This window comes from Mesoplodon densirostris, chromosome X (genome assembly GCF_025265405.1).
Source record: "Mesoplodon densirostris isolate mMesDen1 chromosome X, mMesDen1 primary haplotype, whole genome shotgun sequence".
NCBI classification, from domain to species: domain Eukaryota; kingdom Metazoa; phylum Chordata; class Mammalia; order Artiodactyla; family Ziphiidae; genus Mesoplodon; species Mesoplodon densirostris.
The window spans coordinates 93,798,801-93,822,675 of NC_082681.1; the positions used below are offsets into that span (position 1 = coordinate 93,798,801).

At 39.2% G+C, this 23,875-nt stretch overlaps 1 protein-coding gene across 1 annotated transcript in view; it reads left to right on the top strand.

Moving 5' to 3' along the window:
- DGKK (diacylglycerol kinase kappa) overlaps positions 1-23,875 on the top strand; it is a 179,140-nt gene that overhangs the window by 113,889 nt on the left and 41,376 nt on the right. Inside the window, exon 8 of the mRNA XM_060087268.1 lies at positions 21,589-21,691. Coding sequence (XP_059943251.1) covers positions 21,589-21,691 — 103 coding nt within the window. The remainder of the gene's footprint in view (positions 1-21,588; positions 21,692-23,875) is intronic.

The window sequence follows — 23,875 nt, forward strand, 5'->3', positions numbered from 1 at the left end:
GGCCTTACATTTAGGTCTTTAATCCATTTTGAGCTTACTTTTGTGTATGGTGTTAGGGAGTGTTCTAATCTCATACTTTTACATGTACCTGTCCAGTTTTCCCAACACCACTTATTGAAGAGGCTGTCTTTTCTCCACTGTATGTTCTTGCATCTTTTATCAAAAATAAGGTTACCATATGTGCGTGGGTTTATCTCTAGGCTTTCTATCCTGTTCCACTGAGAACTCCATCTCAACACCAAGACCCAGAGTACTCCATCTCAACACGTTGATTGATTTGCATATGTTGAACCACACTTGTGACCCTGGAATGAATACAAATTTATCGTCATGTATGATTCTTTTTATGTATTGTAAGATTTGGTTTTCTAACATTTGATTGAGGCTTTTTGCACCTACATTCATCAAAGATATTGGCCCATGATTTTCTTTTTTGTAGTGTTTTGTCTGATTTTGGTATCAGGGTAATGGTGGCCTTATAGAATGAATTTGGGAGTCTTCCCTCTTCTTCAGTATTTTGGAATAGTTTGAGAATATAGGTGTTAACTCTTCTCTAAATATTTTGTAGAATTCACTTGTGAAGCCCTCTGGTCCTGAACATTTTTTTTGTTGAGAGTAATGTTTTATTACTGATTCAATTTCATTACTGGTAAGTGGTCTATTCATGTTTTCTATGTCTTCCTGGTTCAGTCTTGGGAGACTGTGCATTTCTAGGAATTTGTCCATTTCTTCTACATTGTCATATAATTGTTCATAGGTGTCTCTTATGATCCTTTGTATTTCTGTGCTGTCAGTTGTAAATTCTCCTTTTTCATTTCTGTTTTTATCTACTTGGACCCTCTCCTTTTCTTTATTAATCTGGCTAAAGTTTTATCAATTTTATCTTTTAAAAGAACCAACTCTTAGTTTCATTGCTCTTTTCCATTTTTTAGTCTCTATTTCATTTATTTCTTCTCTGATCTTTCTCATTTATGTCCTTCTACTAACTTTGGGTTATGTTTGTTTTTCTTTTTCTAGCTCCTTTAGGTGTAAAGTTAGACTGTTTATATGAGATTTTTCCTGTTTCCTGGTGTAGCCTTGTATCACTATAAACTTCACCCTTAGAACTGCTTGTGCTGCATCCCATAGATTTTGGATCATTGTGTTTTCATTTTCATTTTTCTCCAGGTATTTTTTAATTTCCTCTTTGATTTCTTCAGTGATCCACTGGTCATTTAATAGTATAATATTTAGCATATATATATATATATATATATATATATATATATATATATATACACACACACATTTTGTCTGCTGTGTTAAGGACAGCATTTCCTTATTGATTTTCTATTTTCTGTCTGGATGATCTCTTCATTGATGTAAGTGGGTTGTTAAAAACCCCTCCTATTATTGTTTTACTGTAAATTTCTCCCTTCATGCCTGCTAATATTTGCTTCATGTATTTATTTGCTCTTATGTTGAGTGTATATATATTTTCAATTATTATATCTTCTTCTTGGATTGATCCCTATATCATTACATAATGTCCTTCTTTGTCTCTTGTTACAGTCTTTGTTGTAAACTCTATCTTGTCCGATATAAGTATTGATACCCTGGCTTTCTTTTAATTTTCATTTGCATTGGATAGTGTTTTCCATCCTCTCACTTTCAGTCTGTGTGTGTCTTTAGATCTGAAGTGAGTTTCTTGTAGGTGCATATATATGGGCCTTGTTTTTGTATCCCTTCAGCCGCTCTGTATATTCTGTTTGGAGCAGTTAGTCCATTTAAATTTAAAGTGATTATTGATAGGTTATGTACTTATTGCTATTTTGTTAATTGTTTTAAGGGTTTTTTTGTAGTTCTTTTTGTTCCTTTCTTCTTCTTTTGTTCCCTTCCCTTGTGATTTGAAGATTACCTTTAGTGTTATGTTTGAATTCCTTTCTCTTTTTTGTATGTATCTATTATAGATTTTTGGTTTGAGGGTACCATGGGGTTTAGATATAGCTGTGTGTGTTTGTGTATGTGTGTGTGTGTATTATATATATATATATATATATATATATATATATATATATATATATATATATATATATATATAATTATTTTGGTTTTGATCTCTTAAGCTCAAATGCATTTTAACAACCCTGTATTCCCCCCTCCAAGTTTGCTCTTTTTGACATCAGATTTTACATTTCTTGTTTTGTTTATCCCTTAACTGCTTATTGTGGATATATATGGTTTTCCTACATTTGTCTTTTAACCTTCCTACTACCCTTATACATCATTAATACTACCTTTACTATATATTTGCCTTTACCAATGAGATTTTTCCTTTTGTGATTTCCATATCTCTAGCTGTGGCCTTGTCTGCTTACAGAAGTCCCTTCAATGTTTCTTGTAAAGGTGGTTTTGTGATGCTGAACTCTTAGCTTTTGCTTATCTGTAACCCTTTTGATCTCTCCATCAAATCCAAATAAAATCCGGGCCAGGTAGAATATTCTTGGATGTAGGTTTCCTCCTTTCATCACTTTAAACATATTGTGCCACTCCCTTCTTGCCTGAAGTTTCTGCTGGAAAGTCAGCTGATAGCCTTATGGGAGTTCCCTTGTACATAACTTGTTGATTTTCCCTTGCTGCTTTTAATATTCCCTCTTATATTTTTTTAATTTTTTAATTTTTTTATTAGTTTCTGCTTTATGACAAATTAAATCAGTCATACATATACAGCTGTTCCCACATCCCTTCCCTCATGCATCTCCCTCCCTCCCAACCTCTACATCCCACCCCTCCAGGCGGTCACAAAGCACCGAGCTGATCTCCCTGTGCTCTGCGGCTGCTTCCCACTATCTATCTACCTTACATTTGGTAGTGTATATATGTCCATGCCTCTCTTTCGCTTTGTCACAGCTTACCCTTCCCCCTCCCCATATCCTCAAGTCCATTCTCAAGTAGGTCTGTGTCTTTATTCTCGTTTTACCCCTAGGTTCTTCATGACATTTTTGTTTAATTCCATATATATGTGTTAGCATACGGTATTTGTCTTTCTCTTTCTGACTTACTTCACTCTGTATGACAGACTCTAAGTCTATCCACCTCATTACAAATAGCTCAGTTTTGTTTCTTTTTATGGCTGAGTAATATTCCATTGTATATATGTGCCACATCTTCTTTATCCATTCATCCGATGATGGACACTTAGGTTGTTTCCACCTCCGGGCTATTGTGAATAGAGCTGCAATGAACATTTTGGTACATGTCTCTTTTTGAATTATGGTTTTCTCAGGGTATATGCCTAGCAGTGGGATTGCTGGGTCATATGGTAGTTCTATTTTTAGTTTTTTAAGGAACCTCCATACTGTTCTCCATAGTGGCTGTACCAATTCACATTCCCACCAGCAGTGCAAGAGGGTTCCCTTTTCTCCACACCCTCTCCAGCATTTATTGTTTCTAGATTTCTTGATGATGGCCATTCTGACTGGTGTGAGATGATATCTCATTGTAGTTTTGATTTGCATTTCTCTAATGATTAATGATGTTGAGCATTCTTTCATGTGTTTGTTGGCAGTCTGTATATCTCCTTTGGAGAAATGCCTATTTAAGTCTTCTGCCCATTTTTGGATTGGGTTGTTTGTTTTTTTGCTATTGAGCTGCAGGAGCTGTTTATAAATTTAGGAGATTAATCCTTTGTCAGTTGCTTCATTTGCAAATATTTTCTCCCATTCTGAGGGTTGTCTTTTGGTCTTGTTTATGGTTTCCTTTGCTGTGCAAAAGCTTTTAAGTTTCATTAGGTCCCATTTGTTTATCTTTGTTTTTATTTCCATTTCTCTAGGAGGTGGGTCCAAAAGGATCTTGCTGTGATTTATGTCATAGAGTGTTCTGCCTATGGTTTCCTCTAAGAGTTGGATAGCTTCTGGCCTTACATTTAGGTCTTTAATCCATTTTGAGCTTATTTTTGTGTATGGTGTTAGGGAGTGATCTAATCTCATACTTTTACATGTCCCTGTCCAGTTTTCCCAGCACCACTTATTGAAGAGGCTGTCCTTTCTCCACTGTACATTCCTGCCTCCTTTATCAAAGATAAGTTGACCATAAGTGCGTGGGTTTATCTCTGGGCTTTCTATCCTGTTCCATTGATCTATCTTTCTGTTTTTATGCCAGTACCACACTGTCTTGATTACTGTACCTTTATAGTATAGTCTGAAGTCAGGGAGCCTGATTCCTCCAGCTCCGTTTTTCGTTCTCAAGATTGCTTTGGCTATTCGGGGTCTTTTGTGTTTCCAAAGAAATTTTGAAATTCTTTGTTCTAGTTCTGTGAAAAATGCCAGTGGTAGTTTGATAAGGATTGCATTGAATCTGCAGATTGCTTTGGGTAGTAGAGTCATTTTCACAATATTGATTCTTCCAATCCAGGAGCATGGTATATCTCTCCATCTATTTGTATCATCTTTAATTTCTTTCATCAGTGTCTTATAATTTTCTGCATATAGGTCTTTTGTCTCCTTAGGTAGGTTTATTCCTAGATATTTTATTCTTTTTGTTGCAATGGTAAATGGGAGTGTTTTCTTGATTTCATTTTCAGATTTTTCATCATTAGTGTACAGGAATGCCAGAGATTTCTGTGCATTAATTTTGTATCCTGCTACTTTACCAAATTCATTGATTAGCGCTAGTAGTTTTCTGGTAACATCTTTAGGATTCTCTATGTATAGTATCATGTCATCTGCAAACAGTGACAGCTTTACTTCTTCTTTTCCGATTTTGATTCCTTTTATTTCCTTTTCTTCTCTGATTGCTGTGGCTAAAACTTCCAAAACTAGGTTGAATAAGAGTGGTGAGAGTGGGCAGCCTTGTCTTGTTCCTGATCTTAGTGGAAATGGTTTCAGTTTTTCACCATTGAGGACAATGTTGGCTGTGGGTTTGTCATATATGGCCTTTATTATGTTGAGGAAAGTTCCCTCTATGCTACTTTCTGCAGGGTTTTTATCATAAATGGGTGTTGAATTTTGTCGAAAGCTTTCTCTGCATCTATTGAGATGATCATATGGTTTTTCTCCTTCAATTTGTTAATATGGTGTATCACATTGATTGATTTGCGTATATTGAAGAATCCTTGCATTCCTGGAATAAACCCCACTTGATCATGGTGTATGATCCTTTTAATGTGCTGTTGGATTCTGTTTGCTAGTATTTTGTTGAGGATTTTTGCATCTATGTTCATCAGTGATATTGGCCTGTAGTTTTCTTTCTTTGTGACATCCTTGCCTGGTTTTGGTATCAAGGTGATGGTGGCCTCGTAGAATGAGTTTGGGAGTGTTCCTTCCTGTGATATTGTTTGGAAGGATTTGAGAAGGATGGGTGTTAGCTCTTCTCTAAATGTTTGATAGAATTCGCCTGTGAAGCCATCTGGTCCTGGGCTTTTGTTTGATGGAAGATTTTTAATCACAGTTTCAATTTCAGTGCTTGTGATTGGTCTATTCATATTTTCTCTTTCTTCCTGATTCATTCTTGGCAGGTTGTGCATTTCTAAGAATTTGTCCATTTCTTCCAGGTTGTCCATTATATTGGCATAGATTTGCTTGTAGTAATCTCTCATGATCTTTTGTATTTCTGCAGTGTCAGTTGTTACTTCTCCTTTTTCATTTCTAATTCTATTGATTTGAGTCTTCTCCCTTCTTTTCTTGATGAGTCTGGCTAATGGTTTGTCAATTTTGTTTATCTTCTCAAAGAACCAGCTTTTAGTTTGGTTGATCTTTGCTATCGTTTCCTTCATTTCTTTTTCATTTATTTCTGAACTGATCTTTACGATTTCTTTCCTTCTGCTAACTTTGGGGGTTTTTTGTTCTTTTTTCTCTAATTGCTTTAAGTGCAGGGTCAGGTTGTTTACTCGAGATGTTTCCTGTTTCTTAAGCTGGGATTGTATTGCTATAAACTTCCCCCTTAGAACTGCTTTTGCTGCATCCCATAGGTTTTGGGTCGTCGTGTCTCCATTGTCATTTGTTTCTAGGTATATTTTTATTTCCTCTTTGATTTCTTCAGTGATCACTTTGTTATTAAGTAGTGTATTGTTTAGCCTCCATGTGTTTGTATTTTTTACAGATCTTTTCCTGTAATTGATGTCTAGTCTCATAACATTGTGGTCGGAAAAGATACTTGATACAATTTCAATTTTCTTAAATTTACCAAGGCTTGATTTGTGACCCAAGATATGATCTATTGTGGAGAATGTTCCATGAGCACTTGAGAAAAATGTGTATTCTGTTGTGTTTGGATGGAATGTCCTATAAATATCAACTAAGTCCATCTTGTTTAATGTATCATTTAAAGCTTGTGTTTCCTTATTTATTTTCATTTTGGATGATCTGTCCATTGGTGAAAGTGGGGTGTTAAAGTCCCCTACTATGATTGTGTTACTGTCGATTTCCCGTTTTATGGCTGTTAGTATTTGCCTTATGTATTGAGGTGCTCCTATGTTGGGTGCATAAATATTTATAATTGTTATATCTTCTTCTTGGATTGATCCCTTTATCGTTATGTAGTGTCCTTCTTTGTCTCTTCTAATAGTCTTTATTTTAAAGTCTATTTTGTCTGATATAAGAATCGCTACTCCAGTTTTCTTTTGATTTCCATTTGCATGGAATATCTTTTTCCATCCCCTTACTTTCAATCTGTATGTGTCTCTAGGTCTGAAGTGGGTCTCTTGTAGACAACCTATATATGGGTCTTTTTTTGTATCCATTCAGCCACTCTGTATCTTTTGGTGGGAGCACTTAATCCATTTACATTTAAGGTAATTATTGATATGTGTGTTCCTATTCCCATTTCCTTAATTGCTTTGGGTTCGTTATTGTAGGTATATTCCATCTGTTGTGTTTCTTGCCTAGAGAAGTTCCTTTAGCATTTGTTGTAAAGCTGGTTTGGTGGTGCTGAACTCTCTCAGCTTTTGCTTGTCTGTAAAGGTTTTAATTTCTCCATCAAATCTGAATGAGATCCTTGCTGGGTAGAGTAATCTTCATTGCAGGTTTCTCTCCTTCATCACTTTAATTATGTCCTGCCACTCCCTTCTGGCTTCCAGAGTTTCTGCTGAGAGATCAGCTGTTAACCTGATGGGGATTCCCTTGTGTGTTATTTGTTGTTTTTCCCTTGCTGCTTTTAATATGATTTCTTTGTGTTTAATTTTTGACAGTTTGATTAAGATGTGTCTTAGAGTATTTCTCCTTGGATTTATTCTGTATGGGACTCTCTGTGCCTCCTGGACTTGATTAACTATTTCCTTTCCCATATTAGGGAAGTTTTCAACTATAATCTCTTCAAATATTTTCTCAGTCCCTTTCTTTTTCTCTTCTTCTTCTGGAACCCCTATAATTCGAATGTTGGTGCGTTTAATGTTGTCCCAGAGGTCTCTGAGACTGTCCTCTGTTCTTTTCATTCTTTTTTCTTTATTTTGCTCTGCATCAGTTATTTCCACTATTTTATCTTCCACCTCACTTATCCATTCTTCTGCCTCAGTTATTCTGCTATTGGTCCCATCTAGAGTATTTTTCATTTCATTTATTGTGTTTTTAATCGATGCTTGATTCATCTTTAGTTCTTCTAGGTCCTTGTTAACTGTTTCTTGCATTTTGTCTATTCTATTTCCAAGATTTTGGATCTTGGAAATAGAATCTTGGATCAGCTTCACTATCATTATTCTGAATTCTTTTTCAGGTAGATTGCCTATTACCTCTTCATTTGTGAGGTCTGGTAGGTTTTTATCTTGCTCCTTCACCTGCTGTGTGTTTTTCTGTCTTCTCATTTTGCTTATGTTACTGTGTTTGGGGTCTCCTTTTTGCAGGCTGCAGATTCATAGTTCCCGTTGTTTTTGGTGTCTGTCCCCAGTGGCTAAGGTTGTTTCAGTAGGTTGTGTAGGCTTCCTGGTGGGGGGGACTAATGCCTGTGTTCTGGTGGTTGAGGCTTGATCTTGTCTTTCTGGTGGACAGGTCCACGTCTGGTGGTGTGTTTTGGGGCGCCTGTGGCCTTATTATGTTTTTAGGTAGCCGCTCTGCTAATGGGTGGGGTTGTGTTCCTGCCTTGCTAGTTGCTTGGCATAGGGTGACCAGCACTGTAGCTTGCTGGTCGTTGACTGAAGCTGGGTGCTGGTGTTGAGATGGAGATCTCTGGGAGATTTTCGCTGCTTGATATTATGCGGAGCTGGGAGGTCTCTTGTGGACCCGTGTCCTGAAGTTGGCTCTCCCACCTCAGAGGCACAGCACTGACTCCTTGCTGCAGCACCAAGAGCCTTTTATCCACCCGGCTCAGAATAACAGGGAGAAAAAGTAGAAAGAAAGTATTAGTAGAAGAAAGAAAGAGAGAGGGAAAGAAAGGAAGATGGTAAGAAAGGAAGGAAGGAAGGAAGAAAGAAAGGAGGGAGGGAGGGAGGAAGGATGGAAAGAAAGAAAGAAAGAAAGGAGGGAGGGAGGGAGGAATGAAAGCAAAGGGAAGAGTGAATGGAAGAAGGGAGGGAGGGAGGGAGGAAGGAAAGAAAGAAAGAAAGACAGGAGGGAAGGAGGGGGGAAGGAAAGAAAAAGAAAGTGGAAAGAAGAAGGGTGAGAGGGAGGGAGGGAGGAAAGAAAAAGAAAGAAGGAAAGGAGGAGCGGAGGAAGGGAGGGAGGATGGGAACGTAGGAAAAAAAAGAAAGAGCAGGTAAAGTAAAATAGAATTAAGTATGAAATATAGTAGTGTTATTAAAATTAAAAATTAATTTTTGAAGAAAAACGGACAGATAGAACCCTGGGACATATGGTGGAAGCAAAGCTATACAGAGAGTATCTTACACAGAAGATTCCACATACACATTCACAAAAGGAGAGCAGGGGGAAAAATCAAAAATCTTGCTCTCCAAGTCCACCTCCTCAATTTGGGATAATTCGTTGTAAAAAGAGGAAAAGGGCGAGAAGTCTGAAATCTTGCTCTCTAAGTCCACCTCCTTAATTTGGGATAATTCGTTGTAAAAAGAGGAAAAGGGGGGAAAGTCTTAAATCTTGTCCTCAAAGTCCACTTCCTCAATTTGGGATGATTCGCTGTCCATTTATGCACTCCACAGACGCAGGGCACATCAAATGGACCGTGGAGCTTTAATCCGCTGCCTCCGAGGCTGCACAGAGAGATTTCCCTTTCTCTGCTCTCACAGCTCCCGGGTCTCAGCCTTGGACCTGGGCCCGCCTCTGCGCATTGGTCGCCCGAGGGTGTCCGTTCTTCGCTCAGACAGGACGGGTTTAAAGGAGCCGCTGATTCGGGGGCTCTGGCTCACTCAGGCAGAGGGGAGGGAGGGGCGCGCAGCGTGGGGCGGGCCTGCGGCGGCAGAGGCCGGCGTGACGTTGCAGCAGCCCGAGGCACTCCGTGCGCTTTCCCGGGAAAGCCGTCCCCGGGTCCTGGGACCCCGGCAGTGGCGGGGTGCACAGGCCCCCCGGAAGCCGGGGCGGACAGTGACCCGCGCTTGCACACAGGCCCCGTGGCGGTGGTGGCAGCAGCAGCCCCAGCGTCCCACGCCCGTCTCCGAGGTCCGCGCCTTTAGCCGTGGCTCGCGCCTGTCTCTGGCGCTTCCCCAAGCAGCCCTCTTAATGCCATTTCCTCGCGCACCAGGAAACAAAAGGGAAAAAAGTCTCTTGCCTCTTCAGCAGCTCCAGACCCTTTCCCTGGACTCCCTCCGGGCTAGCCGTGGTGCACTAACCCCTTCAGGCTCTCTTCCTGCCGCCAGCCCCAGTCCTCTCCCTGCGCTCCAACTGAAAGCCGATACCCGAGCCTCAGCTCCCAGCCCCGCCCACCCCAGCGGCCAAGCAGACAAGCCTCTCGGGATGGTGTGTGCCTGAGGGCACCGATCCTCTGTGCCGGAATCTCTCCGCTTTGCCCTCCACACCCCTGTTGCTGTGCTCTCCTCGGTACTCTGAAGCTTCCCCCTACAACACCTGCAGTCTCCGCCCGTGAAGGGGCTTGTAGTGTGTGGAAACCTTTCCTCCTTCATGGCTCCCTCCCACTGGTGCAGGTCCCGTCCCTATCCTATTGTCTCTGTTTATTCTTTTTTTCTTTTGCCCTACCCAGGTATGTGGGGAGTTTCTTGCCTTTTGGGGGGTCTGAGGTCTTCTGTCAGCGTTCAGTAGGTGTTCTGTAGGAGTTGCTCCACGTGTAGATGAATTTCTGATGTATCTGTGGGGAGGAAGGTGATCTCCGCATCTTACTCTTCCACCATCTTCCTCCGGGTCCTCCCTCTTATCTTTAATTTTTCCATTTTAATTACAATGTGTCTTGGTGTGGTCCTCTTGGGGTCAAGCTTGTTTGGGACTCTCTGTGAATCCTCAACTTGGATATTTGTTTCCTTTCCCAGGTTAGGGAAGTTTTCAGCTATTATGTCTTCAGATAAGTTCTTTGTCTCTTTCTCTTTTTCCTTCTGAGACCCCTATAATGTGAATGTTACTACACTTAATGTCGTTTCAGAGGTTTCTTAAACTGTCCTCATTTCTTTTTATTCGTTTTTCTTTATTCTGTTCAGCTTCAGTGATTTCCATTCCTCTGTCTTCCAAATTGCTGATATGTTCCTCTGTATCACTTAAGCTACTGCTGATTCCTTCTATTGTATTTTTTATTTCAGTTATTGTTTTCTTCTTCATCTCTGTTTGGTTCTTCTCTATGTTGTGTAACTCTTTGCTGAATACTTCTAACTTCTCACTCTGTTCATCCAATCTTTTCCTGAGTTCATTGAACTTCTTTATGTCATTACCTTGAAATCTTTATTGCATAGGTTGCTTACCTCACCTTCATTTAGTTCTTTTTCCTGGATTTTATCTTGTTCCTTCATTTGGAACATGTTCCTCTGTCACCTTATTTTGCCTAATTTGCTGTTTTTATTTCTGTGTATTCGTAGGTTGGTTATATTTCCCGACCTTGAAGAAGTGGCCTTTTGTAGGAGACATCTTATGTGTCCCAGCAGTGCACTCTGCTCTGGTCACCAGAACTATATGCTCTAGGGTTGTCCCCTATGTGGGCTTCATGGGTCTTTCTGTTGTGGAGGGCTGACTGCTGTGGGTGGTCTGGTAGGCTGGTTGGCACCTGGTCTGGTTGGTTGCCAGGCCTCACCTTGTGTGCAGACTGCCAGTTGCAGGTGGGTGGGACCAGGTCATGAAGCAGCTGGCTATCAAGCCGTTTTGGAGGGGCAGGGCTAATGCTGGCCTACTGGTCAGCAAAGCTGGGTTCTGTGGTGGTAGGTTGCAGGACCAGTGGTCCTTGGTCTAGTGTTGGCTTGCTAGTAGGCAGGGCTGCTTCCTGACACAGCTGACTGCAGCATCTGAGGTGTCCCAAAGCTGGTGTCAGTGGGCTGAGTGTGGCTGTATCAGAGGGTGATTGTCTCAGGGGTCCAAGGTGTCTCATAGCTGGTGTTGGTCTTCTGGTGGGCAGGGCTGAGGCTCAAGGGGTTCTGGGGCTAGTGCCAGTTCACTCTTTGGTATATCCATGTCCCAGGGTCTCTGGCTGCAGGGCCTTGGGGGTCCTGGAGTTGGTGTGTTGACCTCCTTGTTGGGCAGAGTTGGGGCCCAGGGGGTCCTGGGGCTGGTGTGTGCCCACTGGCTGGTGAGGCTGCTCCCAGTGCTAGTGCTAGACCACTGATTTGAAGGGCCAGTTCTGGGGTCTCTGGATGCAGGGCCCTGATTTTCCTGGAATTGGTGCTGGTCCACTGGTGGTGAGACTGGGTCCCTATGGCTAGCTGTGAGGGCCCCTACGGGGTCCAGTGCACTGGTGTGTGGGGCCGGGTCCTGGGCCCTCTGATGTAAGGGTTGGATCACAGGGTGGCTGTGGGCGCAGGTGGTCTTAATGCAGCCCCCCTGCTTTTGGGTGGGGCTGTGTCCATTCCTGACTAGCTACTTCTTCTGAGGCATCTCAGTACTGGTGCCAAGAAGCTGACAGTTGGGGCTAGGTCTCTGTGCTAATAAGCTGGAGGGAAGATGCCAAAATGGCCCTTGCCAGCACCAGTGTGCATGTGGTATAACGCATTCCCAATAATGGGTGTTGCCAGTGTCTATGTCCCGAGCGTGAGTTCCAGTTGACCCTCTCTGGGAGGCTCTCTAAGATCAGCAGGTGGGTCTGACCCAGGATGCTTTCAAACTACCACTTCTGACTTCGTTCCCAGAGCATGTGAGGTTTTATGTGCATCCTTTAAGAGTGGAGTCTCTTTCCCCACGTTCCTCTGGCTCCCCCAAAAATAATTGCTGCTGGCCTTCAAAGCCAAACTGTCTGGGAGCTTGTCTTCCTGCTGCAGGACCCCTGGGCTTGGGAGCTCAATGAGGGGCTGAGGCCCTTTGCTCTTTGGGGAGAACCTCTACAATTGTAATTATCCTCCCACTTGTGGGTCGCCCACACAGGGATATGGCTCTTGACTGTACTGCGTCTCCACTCCCCTACCCATCTCATTGTGGTTCCTTCTTTATCTCTTTAATTGTAACACTTTCATGCTAATCTTCTGGTCTTTCTCATCAATAATTGTTCTGTAAATAGTTGTAATTTCTAGTATGCCTGTTCGAGGAGGCGAGCTCAGGGTGTTCCTTCTTTGCCATCTTGACCACTTCCGACTGTTGATGACACAATATTATATATAGAAAACCATAAAGACTCCACAAAAAAAACTGTTAGCATTAATAAAAAAATTCAGTAAAGTTGTAGGATTCAAAATCAATATACATTTAGGTCGCTTCCATGTCTTGGCTATTGTAAACAGTGCTGCAATAAACATTGGGGTGCATGCATCTTTTTGAATTATGCTTTTCTCTGGGTATATGCCCAGGAGTGGAATTGCTGGGTCATAGGGAAGCTCTATTTTTAGTTTTCTAAGAAACCTCCATACTGTTCTCCATAGTGGCTGTACCAATTTCCATTCCCACAAAAAGTGTAAGAGGGTTCCCATTTCTCCACAGCCTCTCCAACATTTATTGTTTGTAGATTTTTTAATGATGCCCAATCTGACTGGTGTGAGGTGATATCTCATTGTAGTTTTCATTTATATTTCCCTACTAATTATCAGTGTTGAACATCTTTACATGTGCCTCCTGGCCACCTGTATGTCTTCTTTGGGGAAATGTCTATTTACGTTTTCTGCCCATTTTTTAGTTGGGTTGTTTGTTTTTTCGATATTGAGCCTCATGAGCTGTTTGTAAATTTTGGAGAGTAATCCCTTGTCAGCTGCATTGTTTGCAAGTATTTTCTCCCATTCTGTTGATTTTCATTTCACTTTGTCTATGGTTTCTTTTGTTGTGCAAAAGCTTTTGAGTTTAATTAGATCCCATTTCTTTATTTTTGATTTTATTTCCATTACTCTGGGAGACAGCTAGAAAAAGATATTGCTGCAATTTATGTCAAAGAGTGTTCTGCCTATGTTTTTCTCTAAGAGCTTTGGTTGTTTTTTAGTTGAATTTTTATTTTTTTAACATCTTTATTGGAGTATAATTGCTTTACAATATTGTATTAGTTTCTGCTGTATAACAAAGTGAATCAGCTATACGTATACATATATCCCCATATCCCCTCCCTCTTGAGTCTTCCTCCCACCACACCTATCCCACCCCTCTAGGTGGTCGCAAAGCACCAAGCTGATCTTCCTGTGCTATGTGGCTGCTTCCCACTAGCTATCTATTTTACATTTGGTAGTGTATATATGTCAATGCCTCTCCCTCACTTCACCCCAGCTTGCCCTCCCCCCTCCCCATGTACTCAAGTCCATTATCTATGTCTGCGTCTTTATTCCTGTCCTGCCCCTAGGTTCTTCAGAACCTTTTTTTTTCTGATTCCATATATATGTGTTAGCATACAGTGTTTGTTTTTCTGTTTCTGATTTACTTCACTCTGTATGACAGATTCTAAGTCCATCCACCTCACTAAAAATAACTCAATTTTGTTTCTTTTCATGGCTGAATAATAGTCCATTGTATATATGTGCCACATCTTCTTTATCCATTCATCTGTCGATGGACACTTAGCTTACTTCCATGTCCTGGCTGTTGTAAATGGTGCTGCAATGAACATTGTGGTACATGACTCTTTTTGAATTATGGTTTTCTCTGGGTATATGCCCAGGAGTGGGATTGCTGGGTCGTATGGTAGTTCTATTTTTAGTTTTTTAAGGAACCTCCATACTGTTATCCAGAGTGCCTGTATCAATTTACATTCCCACCAACAGTGCAAGAGGGTTCCCTTTTCTCCACACCCTCTCCAGCCTTTATTGTTTCTAGATTTTTTGATGATGACAATTCTGAGTGGTGTGAGGTGATTTTGATTTGCATTTCTCTGATGATTAATGATGTTGAGCATTCTTTCATGTGTTTGTTGGCAATATGTATATCTTCTTTGGAGAAATGTCTATTTAGGTCTTCTGCCCATTTTTGGATTGAGTTGTTTGTTTTTTTGATATTGAGCTGCATGAGATGGTTGTATATTTTGGAAATTAACCCTTTGTCAGTTGCTTCGATTGCAAATATTTTCTCCCATTCTGAAGGTTCTCTTTTCATCTTGTTTATGGTTTCCTTTGCTGTGCAAAAGCTTTGAAGTTTCATTAGGTTCCATTTGTTTATTTTTGTTTTTATTTCCATTTCTCTAGGAGGTTGGTCAAAAAGGATCTTGCTATGATGTATGTCTAGAGTGTTCTGCCTATGTTTTCCTCTAAGAGTTTTATAGTGTCTGCCCTTACATTTAGGTCTTTAATCCGTTTTGAGGTTTTTTTGTGTATGGTGTAAAGAAGTGTTCTAATTTCATTCTTTTACATGTAGCTGTCCAGTTTTCCCAGCATCACTTGTTGAAGAGGCTGTCTTTTCTGCATTGTATATTCTCGCCTCCTTTATCAAATATAAGGTGACCATATGTGTGTGGGTTTATCTCTAGGCTTTCTATCCTGTTCCATTGATCTATATTGCTGTTTTTGTGCCAGTACCATACTGTCTTGATTACTGTAGCTTTGTAGTATAATATGAAGTCAGGGAGCCTGATTCCTCCAACTCCGTTTTTCCTTCTCAAGATTGCTTTGGCTATTCGGGGTCTTTTGTGTTTCCATACAAATTGTGAAATTTTTTGTTCTAATTCTGTGAAAAATGCCATTGGTGGTTTGATAGGGATTGCATTTAATCTGTAGATTGCTTTGGGGAGTATAGTCATTTTCTCAATGTTGATTCTTCCAATCCAAGAACATGGTATATGTCTCCATCTGTTTGTATCATCTTTAATTTCTTTCATCAGTGTCTTATAGTTTTCTGCATACAGGTCTTTTGTCTCCTTAGGTAGGTTTATTCCTAGATATTTTATTCTTTTGGTTGCAATGGTAAATGGGAGTGTTTCCTTAATTTCTCTTTCAGATATTTCATCATTAGTGTATAGAAATGCCAGAGATTTCTGTGCATTAATTTTGTATCCTGCTACTCTACTAAATTCATTGATTAGCTCTAGTAGTTTTCTGGTAGCATCTTTAGGATTCTCTATGTATAGTATCATGTCATCTGCACACAGTGACAGTTTTACTTCTTCTTTTCCGATTTAGATTCCTTTTATTTCTTTTTTCTTTTCTGATTGCTGTGGTTAAAACTTCCAAAACTATGTTGAATAATAATGGTGAGAGTGGACAACCGTATCTTGTTCCTGATCTTAGTAGAAATGGTTTCAGTTTTCCACCATTTATCCTCTAAAACTTTTATAGTGTCCAGTCTTGCACTTAGGTCTTTAATCCATTTTGAGTTTATTTTTGTGTATGGTGTTAAAGAATGTTGTAATTTCATTTTTTTACATGCAGATGTCCAGTTTTCCCAGCACCATTTATTGAAGAGGCTGTCCTTCCTCCATTGTATAGTCTTTCTTTCTTTGTTATAGATTAATTGATTGTATGATTGTGGATTTATTTCTGGACTCTCTGTTCTGTTCCATTAATCTATGCATCTTGTTTTTGTGCCAGTACCATACTGTTTTGAATTCTGTAGCTATGTGGTATACTTTCAAGTATGGGAGTGTGACACCTGTAGTTTTGTTTTTCTCTCTCAAGATTGCTTTGTCTCTTTGGAGTCTTTTGTGTTTTCATTAAAAATTATATATATTTTTTCTAGTTCTGTGAAAAGTGTCACTGGTATTTTGATAGGGATTGCATTGAATCTGTTGGTTTCTTTTGGTAGTATGGACATTTTAATGATATTGAATCATCCAATCCATGAGTGTGGGCATATTTTCCAAATTTTTTGGGTGTTATCTTCAATTTCTTTAATCATTGTCTTATTGTTTTGAGGCTACACATCTTTTATCTCCTTGATTAAATTTATTCCTAGGTATTTTATTATTTTTGATGCAATTATAAATGGGATTGTTTCCTTCATTTCTCTTTCTGTTGGTTCATCCTTAATGTATAGAAATGCAACAGGTTTCTGTATATTAATTTTTTAAATAAATTTATTTATTCATTTATTTTTGGCTGCATTGAGTCTTCATTGCTACACCTAGGCTTTCTCTAGTTGCAGTGAGTGGGGGTTATTCTTCATTGAGTTGCGCAGGCTTCTCATTGCAGTGGCTTCTATTGTTGTGGAGTATGGGTTCTAGGTATGCAGGCTTCAGTAGTTGTGGCACGAGGGCTCAGTAGTTGTGGCTCACGGGCTCTAGAGTGCAGGTTCACTAGTTGTGGTGCACGGGCTTAGTTTCTCGGTGGCATGTGAGATCTTCCTGGACCAGGGCTCAAACCTGTGTCCCCTGCATTGGCAGGCAGATTCTTAACTACTGTGCCACCAGGGAAGTCCTGTATATTAATTTTGTATCTGCAAGTTTCTGAATTCATTCATTAGCTTTAATAGATTTTTGGTGGAGTATTTGGTGTTTTCTCTATATACTATTCTGTCACCTGAAAATAGTGATTATTTTACTTCTGACTTTCTGGTTTTGATGCTTTTTATTTCTTTTTCTTGCCTCATTGCTGTGGCTAGGACTTCCAATACTATGTTGAATGAAATTGGCAAGAGTGGGCATCCTTGTCTCATTGCTAATCTTAAAAAAAAGCTTTCCGCTTTTCACATTGAATATAATGTTAACTGCGAGTTTGTCATATATGGCCTTTTAATATGTTGAGGTATGTTCCCTCTATACCCACTTTGTTAAGAATTTTTGATCATAAACTGATATTGAATTTTATCAAATGCTTTTCTGCATCTATTGAGATGCTCATGTGATTTTTATCCCTCCTTTTTTTAGTTTGGCATATCACATTTATTGATTTATGGATGTTAAACCATCCTCACATCTCTGGAATGAATCCCACTTGATCATGGTGTATAAGTCTTTTAATGTATTGTTAAGTTTGGTTTGCTAATATTTTGTTGAGGATTTTTGTATCTATATTTATCAAAGATATTGGCCTGTAATTTTCTTTCTTGCAGTGTTTTTGTCTGGTTTTGGTATCAGGTTAATTGTGGCCTTGTAGAATGAATTTGGAAGTATTCCTTTGTCTTCATTTTTTGCAATAATTTGAAAGTGATAGATATTAAGTATTTTTAAATATTTGGTAGAATTCACCTGTGAAGCCGTCTGGACCTTGACTTTTGTTTGGGGGGAGTTTTTTGATTACTGATTCAATGTCATTACTAATAATCAGTCTATTCAGATTTTCTATTTCTTCATGATTCAGTGTTGGAAGATTATATGATCTAGAAAATTTTCCATTTCTTCTAGGTTGTTTAATTTGTTGACATATAATTGTTCATAGTATTCTCTTATCCTTCATATTACTGTGTTGTCAAGTTGTAATTTTTCCTCTTTAATTTCTGATTCTACTTATTTAGGTAATCTCTTTTTTTCTTTTTTTTTTTTTTTTTTCTTTTTGCGGTATGCGGGCCTCTCACTGTTGTGGCCTCTCCCGTTGCGGAGCACAGGCTCCGGATGCGCAGGCCCAGCGGCCATGGCTCACGGGCCCAGCTGCTCCGCGGCATATGGGATCCTCCCAGACCGGGGCACGAACCCGTATCCCCTGCATCGGCAGGCGGACTCTTAACCACTGCGCCACCAGGGAGGCCCTCCTTTTTTCTTGATGAGGCTGGCTAAATAAGATTCTTGATTTTGTTCATCTTTTCAAAAGGCCAACTGTTACTTTCATTGATCTCTTGTATTTTTTGTCTCTATTTCATTTATTTCCTCTATGATCTATTATTTTTTTCCTTCTTCTAACTTTTGTCTTTGCTTATTCTTCTTTTTGTAGTTCCTTTAAAGGTATATTTAGATTCTTTATTTGAGATTTTTTTTCTTGAGGTAGGCCTGTATTAGTATGAGCTTCCCTCTTAGGACTACTTTTGCTTTGTCCCATAGATTTTGCTTCTGCTAACTTCGGGGGTTTTTTGTTCTTCTTTCTCTAATTGCTTTAGGTGCAAGTTAGGTTGTTTATTTGAGTTGTTTCCTGTTTCTTAAGGTAGGATTGTATTGCTATACATTTCCCTCTTAGAACTGCTTTTGCTGCATCCCATAGGTTTTGGGTCGTCGTGCCTCCATTGTCATTTGTTTCTAGGTATTTTTTTATTTCCTCTTTGATTTCTTCAGTGATCACTTGGTTATTAAGTAGTGTATTGTTTAGCCTCCATGTGTTTGTATTTTTTACAGATCTTTTCCTGTAATTGATATCTAGTCTCATAGTGCTGTGGTCCAAAAAGATACCTGATACAATTTCAATTTTCTTAAATTTACCAAGGCTTGATTTGTGACCCAAGATATGAGCTATCCTGGAGAATGTTCCATGAGCACTTGAGAAAAATGTGTATTCTGTTGTTTTTGGATGGAATGTCCTATAAATATCAATTAAGTCCATCTTGTTTAATGTATCATTTAAACTTGTGTTTCCTTATTTATTTTCATTTTGGATGATCTGTCCATTGGAGAAAGTGGGATGTTAAAGTCCCCTACTATGATTGTGTTACCATCGATTTCCCCTTTTATGGTTGTATTTGCCTTATGTATTGAGGTGCTCCTATGTTGGGTGCATAAACATTTACAATTGTTATATCCTCTTCTTGGATTGATCCCTTGATCATTATGTAATGTCCTTCTTTGTCTCTTGTAACAGTCTTTATTTTAAAGTCTATTTTGTCTGATATGAGAATTGTTACTCCAGCTTTCTTTTGATTTCCATTTGCATGGAATATCTTTTTCCATCCCCTCACCTTCAGTCCGTATGTGTCCCTAGGTCTGAAGAGGGTCTCTTGTAGACAGCATACATACGGGTCTTGTTTTTGTATCCATTCAGCGAGTCTGTGTCTTTTGGTAGGAGCATTTTATCTATTTACATTTAAGATAATTATCGATATGTATGTTCCTATTCCCATTTTCTTAATTGTTTTGGTTTTGTTATTGTAGGTCTTTTCCTTCTTTTGTGTTTCCTGCCTAGAGTAGTTCCTTTAGCATTTGTTGTAAAGCTGGTTTTGTGGTGCTGAACTCTCTCAGCTTTTGCTTGTCGGTAAAGCTTTTAATTTCTCCATCAAATCTGAATGAGATCCTTGCTGGGTAGAGTAATCTTGGTTGTAGGTTTTTCTCCTTCACCAATTTAAATATGTCCTGCCAGTTCCTTCTGGCTTGCAGAGTTTCTGCTGAAAGATCAACTGTTAACCTTATGTCCCATAGATTTTGGACAGTTGTGTTTCCATTTTCATTTGTCTCAAGGTATATTTTTATTTCTTCTTTGATTTCTTCACTGACCATTGGTTGTTTAGCGTCATGTTGTTTAGTCTCCATGTGTTTGTGTTTTTTCCAGTTTTCTTCTTGGAGTTGATTTCTAGTTTCATAGTGTTGTTGTCAGAAAAGATGATTAATATAATTTGAATCTTCTTATATTTAATGTGACTTGTTTTGTGGCCTAACATGTGATGTATCTGGAGAATGTTCCATGTGTACTTGAAAAGAATGTGTGTTCTGCTGCTTTTTGATGGAATGTTCTATAGGTGTATATATTAAGGTAATCTCATCTAATATGTTAAGGCCAATGTTTCTTTATTGATTTTCTGTCAGATGATATATCCATTGATGTAACTGAGGTATTATAGTCCCCTACTATTATTGTATTTCTGTCTATTTCTTCAGTTATTTCTGTTAATATTTGCTTTATATATTTAGGTGCTCCTCTGTTGAGTGCATAAATGTTTACAAATGTTATACCATCTTGTTAAATTGACCCCTTTATCATAATTTAATGTCCCTCCTTGTTTTGTTACAGTCTTTGCTTTAAAGTCTATTTTTTTCTGATATAAGTACTGCTACCGTGGCTTTCTTTTAATTTCTATTTGCATTGAATACCCTTTTCTATTCTATAACTTTCAGTCTGTGTGTGTCTTTAGATCTGAATTGAGTTTCTTGCAGGCAGCATATATATTGACCTTGTTTTTGTATCCATTCAGCCACTCTATGTCTTCTGATTGGAGCATTAGTTCATTTAAATTTAAAGTGATTATTGATAGGTATTTACTTATAGCTATTTTGTTCATTGTTTGCTGGTTGTTTTTGTAGTTCTTCTCTGTTCTTGTCTTCTCCTCCTGGTTTCTTTCTTTGTGTTTTGGTGGATTCCTTTAGTATGATGTTAGGGTTCCTTAAGAAAGTAAATCTTTTAACCAACAAGGACCTACAGTATAGCACAGGGAACTCTGCCAAATATTCTGTAATAACCCAAATGGGAAAAGAATGTGAAAAAGAATAGATACATGTATATGTATAACTGAATCACTTTGCTGTATACCTGAAATTAAAACAACATTGTTGATCAATTATACTCTAATATAAAATTTAAAATTTTTTTTTAAAAGACAGTAAATCTTAAAAGTTCTCATCACAAGGAAAAATATGTAACTATGTATAGTGATGGATGTTAACTAGACTTATTATGGTGACCATTTCACAGTATATACAAATATCAAATTATTATTCCGTACACCTGAAATTAGTGTAATGCTTATCTCAATTATATTTTAATAAAAAGGAAGATGACTCTGATTGTCCTCTGGATCTCTTTTAATTGTTTTGCATAATTAGGCCAGATTCATGTCTTCTAGGAACTGTGTAGTTTTCCAGGAAGTGATGCTTGAAGATATCAGAAATCTGGGAAATATGCCATTAGTGGGGAAGGCAGCAGAGTCTCAGCCTTTTCACTTCCCAGTTGTTTGACCTTGAGCAAGATCCTTTACCTCTCTGAGCTTTGGTTTCTTCATTTCTAAAACAAACTTAATATGTCTTCCCTACAGCACACAGTTGTTGTAGGGAATGAAGCATAACAACATGTTATCAGGATTTGCACTCTTATACTGCAAGTAAACTACCCATTCTGTAAGCCACTAAAATTGTGCCCTAGGACTGGCATCTATGCAGTGCCTGTGATATGTATCTTCTGAAAGCCACCTTTGAAAGGAACAGAATTCAGAGGTCACACTCAGGGATGGTGCAGGCTCAGGTTGGAAAGAGAGGTTGAGTCAGGGGTATGTGTATGGCACCAAATCTCATAAAGGGAATTTTGAATACTGAGCACTTAAATTTTGGAATTGGGACAAAATGCTAGTCTATGTTATCCTTTTCTCACCCCACTCAAGATTTGTCTTTCTTCTCCTGTTGTTCCAGGTGCATGATGACTGCAGGAGACGGTTTTCCAAGGAATGCTGGTTTGGAAGTCATCGATCATCAGTCATTCCTCCCACTGCCCTCAGCGACCCCAAAGGTGATGGTGAGTAGCTAAACTTTAATACATTGGGGAATACATTAGGGAGGGAGGGAAGATGCAAAGCCTAGAGAAAAAGACTGCAATTAAATTAATCTGGTCAACCAGTCAAACATTTCTGGGAGTACGAGTCTGCATATGTGTATAGACAGCTCATGTTTTTCTTTAGACTTTTGGGATGGTGAATATTGTTTATGGTGTATATGTATGTGGGCATGTTCTTTGTAGCCTCTGTCAAAATTGTTTCCAAATGATCAGAATTGATTTCAGCTTTTACATGATTTCCAGGCAGTAGATAATCCATGAAATAATGTATTTTGCTTGCTGCTTACTTCATTGCCAAGGAAACGCCAGCATAACTAAGGGGCAAGGATTCCTGTAACCGTTACAACAGTTTTAGAACTAGACACAGCACATGTGTACGTGTGTGCACATATGCGTACATACACTCTGAGCGACTCTAGTGTCTTCCAGTTCATTTCCCAACCCCAACACAGATACAGACAGACATTGATACATGGAATGAGCCACTCACACAGTTTTCTGCAGGCAAACATACTCATATGTCCCCATAATGACATGCACAGACACACATCCCTCACTCAGAGATGCATGCATATATTATTCTCAGAACTACTCAAATATTTATCCACATAGAGTCACTTACCAGATAGCTGACTAGAGAGAGGATGAGATTGATGACTTGGTAAATAAGAGACACTTGACTGGCTAGGAGAAAGAAGGGCCTAGGGGCAAGATGGGAAAGTATCAAACTAGTCAGCCAAGTCTACTCAGGCTGCTAATGAAAGTCAATGATGTCTTGAATCTGAGACTTTGCTCAACCCCACAGGGACCTGGGGAAGATGTCTTTGGGCAGACTGAAGGATGGCTGCCTCAGCATCTTATAAATCTCCCCCAAATAGGTGTTAAGGGGCTGCCATCTCTCCTTTGTAATTGGCACAACAGGTTCTGTGTTCTTGTGGAAGTTGGGTTTTTTAGTTTGTTTTTTCCCATCTTATATCATTTCTTATTCTTGTTATAGATCGTCTACTAATAGCATTACAACTTTCTTTGGCTTTCCACCAATGACATATTACTGCTTAGAAGCACCTGTGCTAAGCCATTCTTTTTGTGTAATGTATACAATGCCCCATGAGTTAGCTTTTAGCCTTTCCTCCTAGTCATCTGCAATCTTGATCCAATTGAATGTCACTCTTGAGAGCCCTTCTTTCTATCATGTGTTACTTGACCTGTGGTTTCTTAGGAGTATCTTTTGAAACCTCCATATCTTCTTGACTCTTTCTGGCTTCTTGGCCTAGGCAAATACACTCTTTAATGTCCCCTGTTGGGAAGTCTCACCCATCTTAGAGATGATGAGGTCATTAAAGATGATCTGGTCCAACCCTCTGGCCAGGCTAGGGAATCCCTTCTCCAGCATACAAGGTGGAGGCATCCATTTGATGACTTTCTGAGGAAGCACATGCCATTGCTGATTAGCATTCATTCATTATTTATTCAGTCAACAGACTCTAATTTCTGATGTCTTCTAATTTCCCTTTTTCCTACCCGATCTGCTTGGTAAATTTCTTCTCTCATCCTAGAGGGTGAGAACAACGTCAAACATTGTATCCTGTTTAAAGGCTTCTGTAATTGCCCCTCCCCATTTCTCCAGACAAATAATTACTTCCTTTGCTGTAAACCCAGAACACATATCTCAGAGCACTTAACACACTATATTATAGTTCGTCACATGTATGTCTCCCACTCCAGACTGTAAGCTCTTGTATCACTAGCACTTAACTCAAACCCGGATACATGGCATATTCACAGTCAAGATTTGTTACATGAATTCATTAATACATTTACTGAATAATGCATATACGTAAGGCTCAGTGATGAACAATGTAGAGAATAAGATATGACTAAGACAGGATCCCTGATTCATATGGGGCAAAACAGTATAATGCAGTATTTGTCAAATGCAAGAATGCCTCAGAATCATCCAGAAGGCTTTTTAAAACACAGATTTCTAGGCCCTATGCCCCTGCCTCAGAGCTTTTGATTCAGTAGATCTGGGTAGGGCACAAGAATTTCCATTTTTTACAGGAAATGATTCTGATACTACTACTCCTGGGAGCATACTCCATCATTTACTAACTGTGTGACCTTGGGCAAGTTACTTAACCTCTC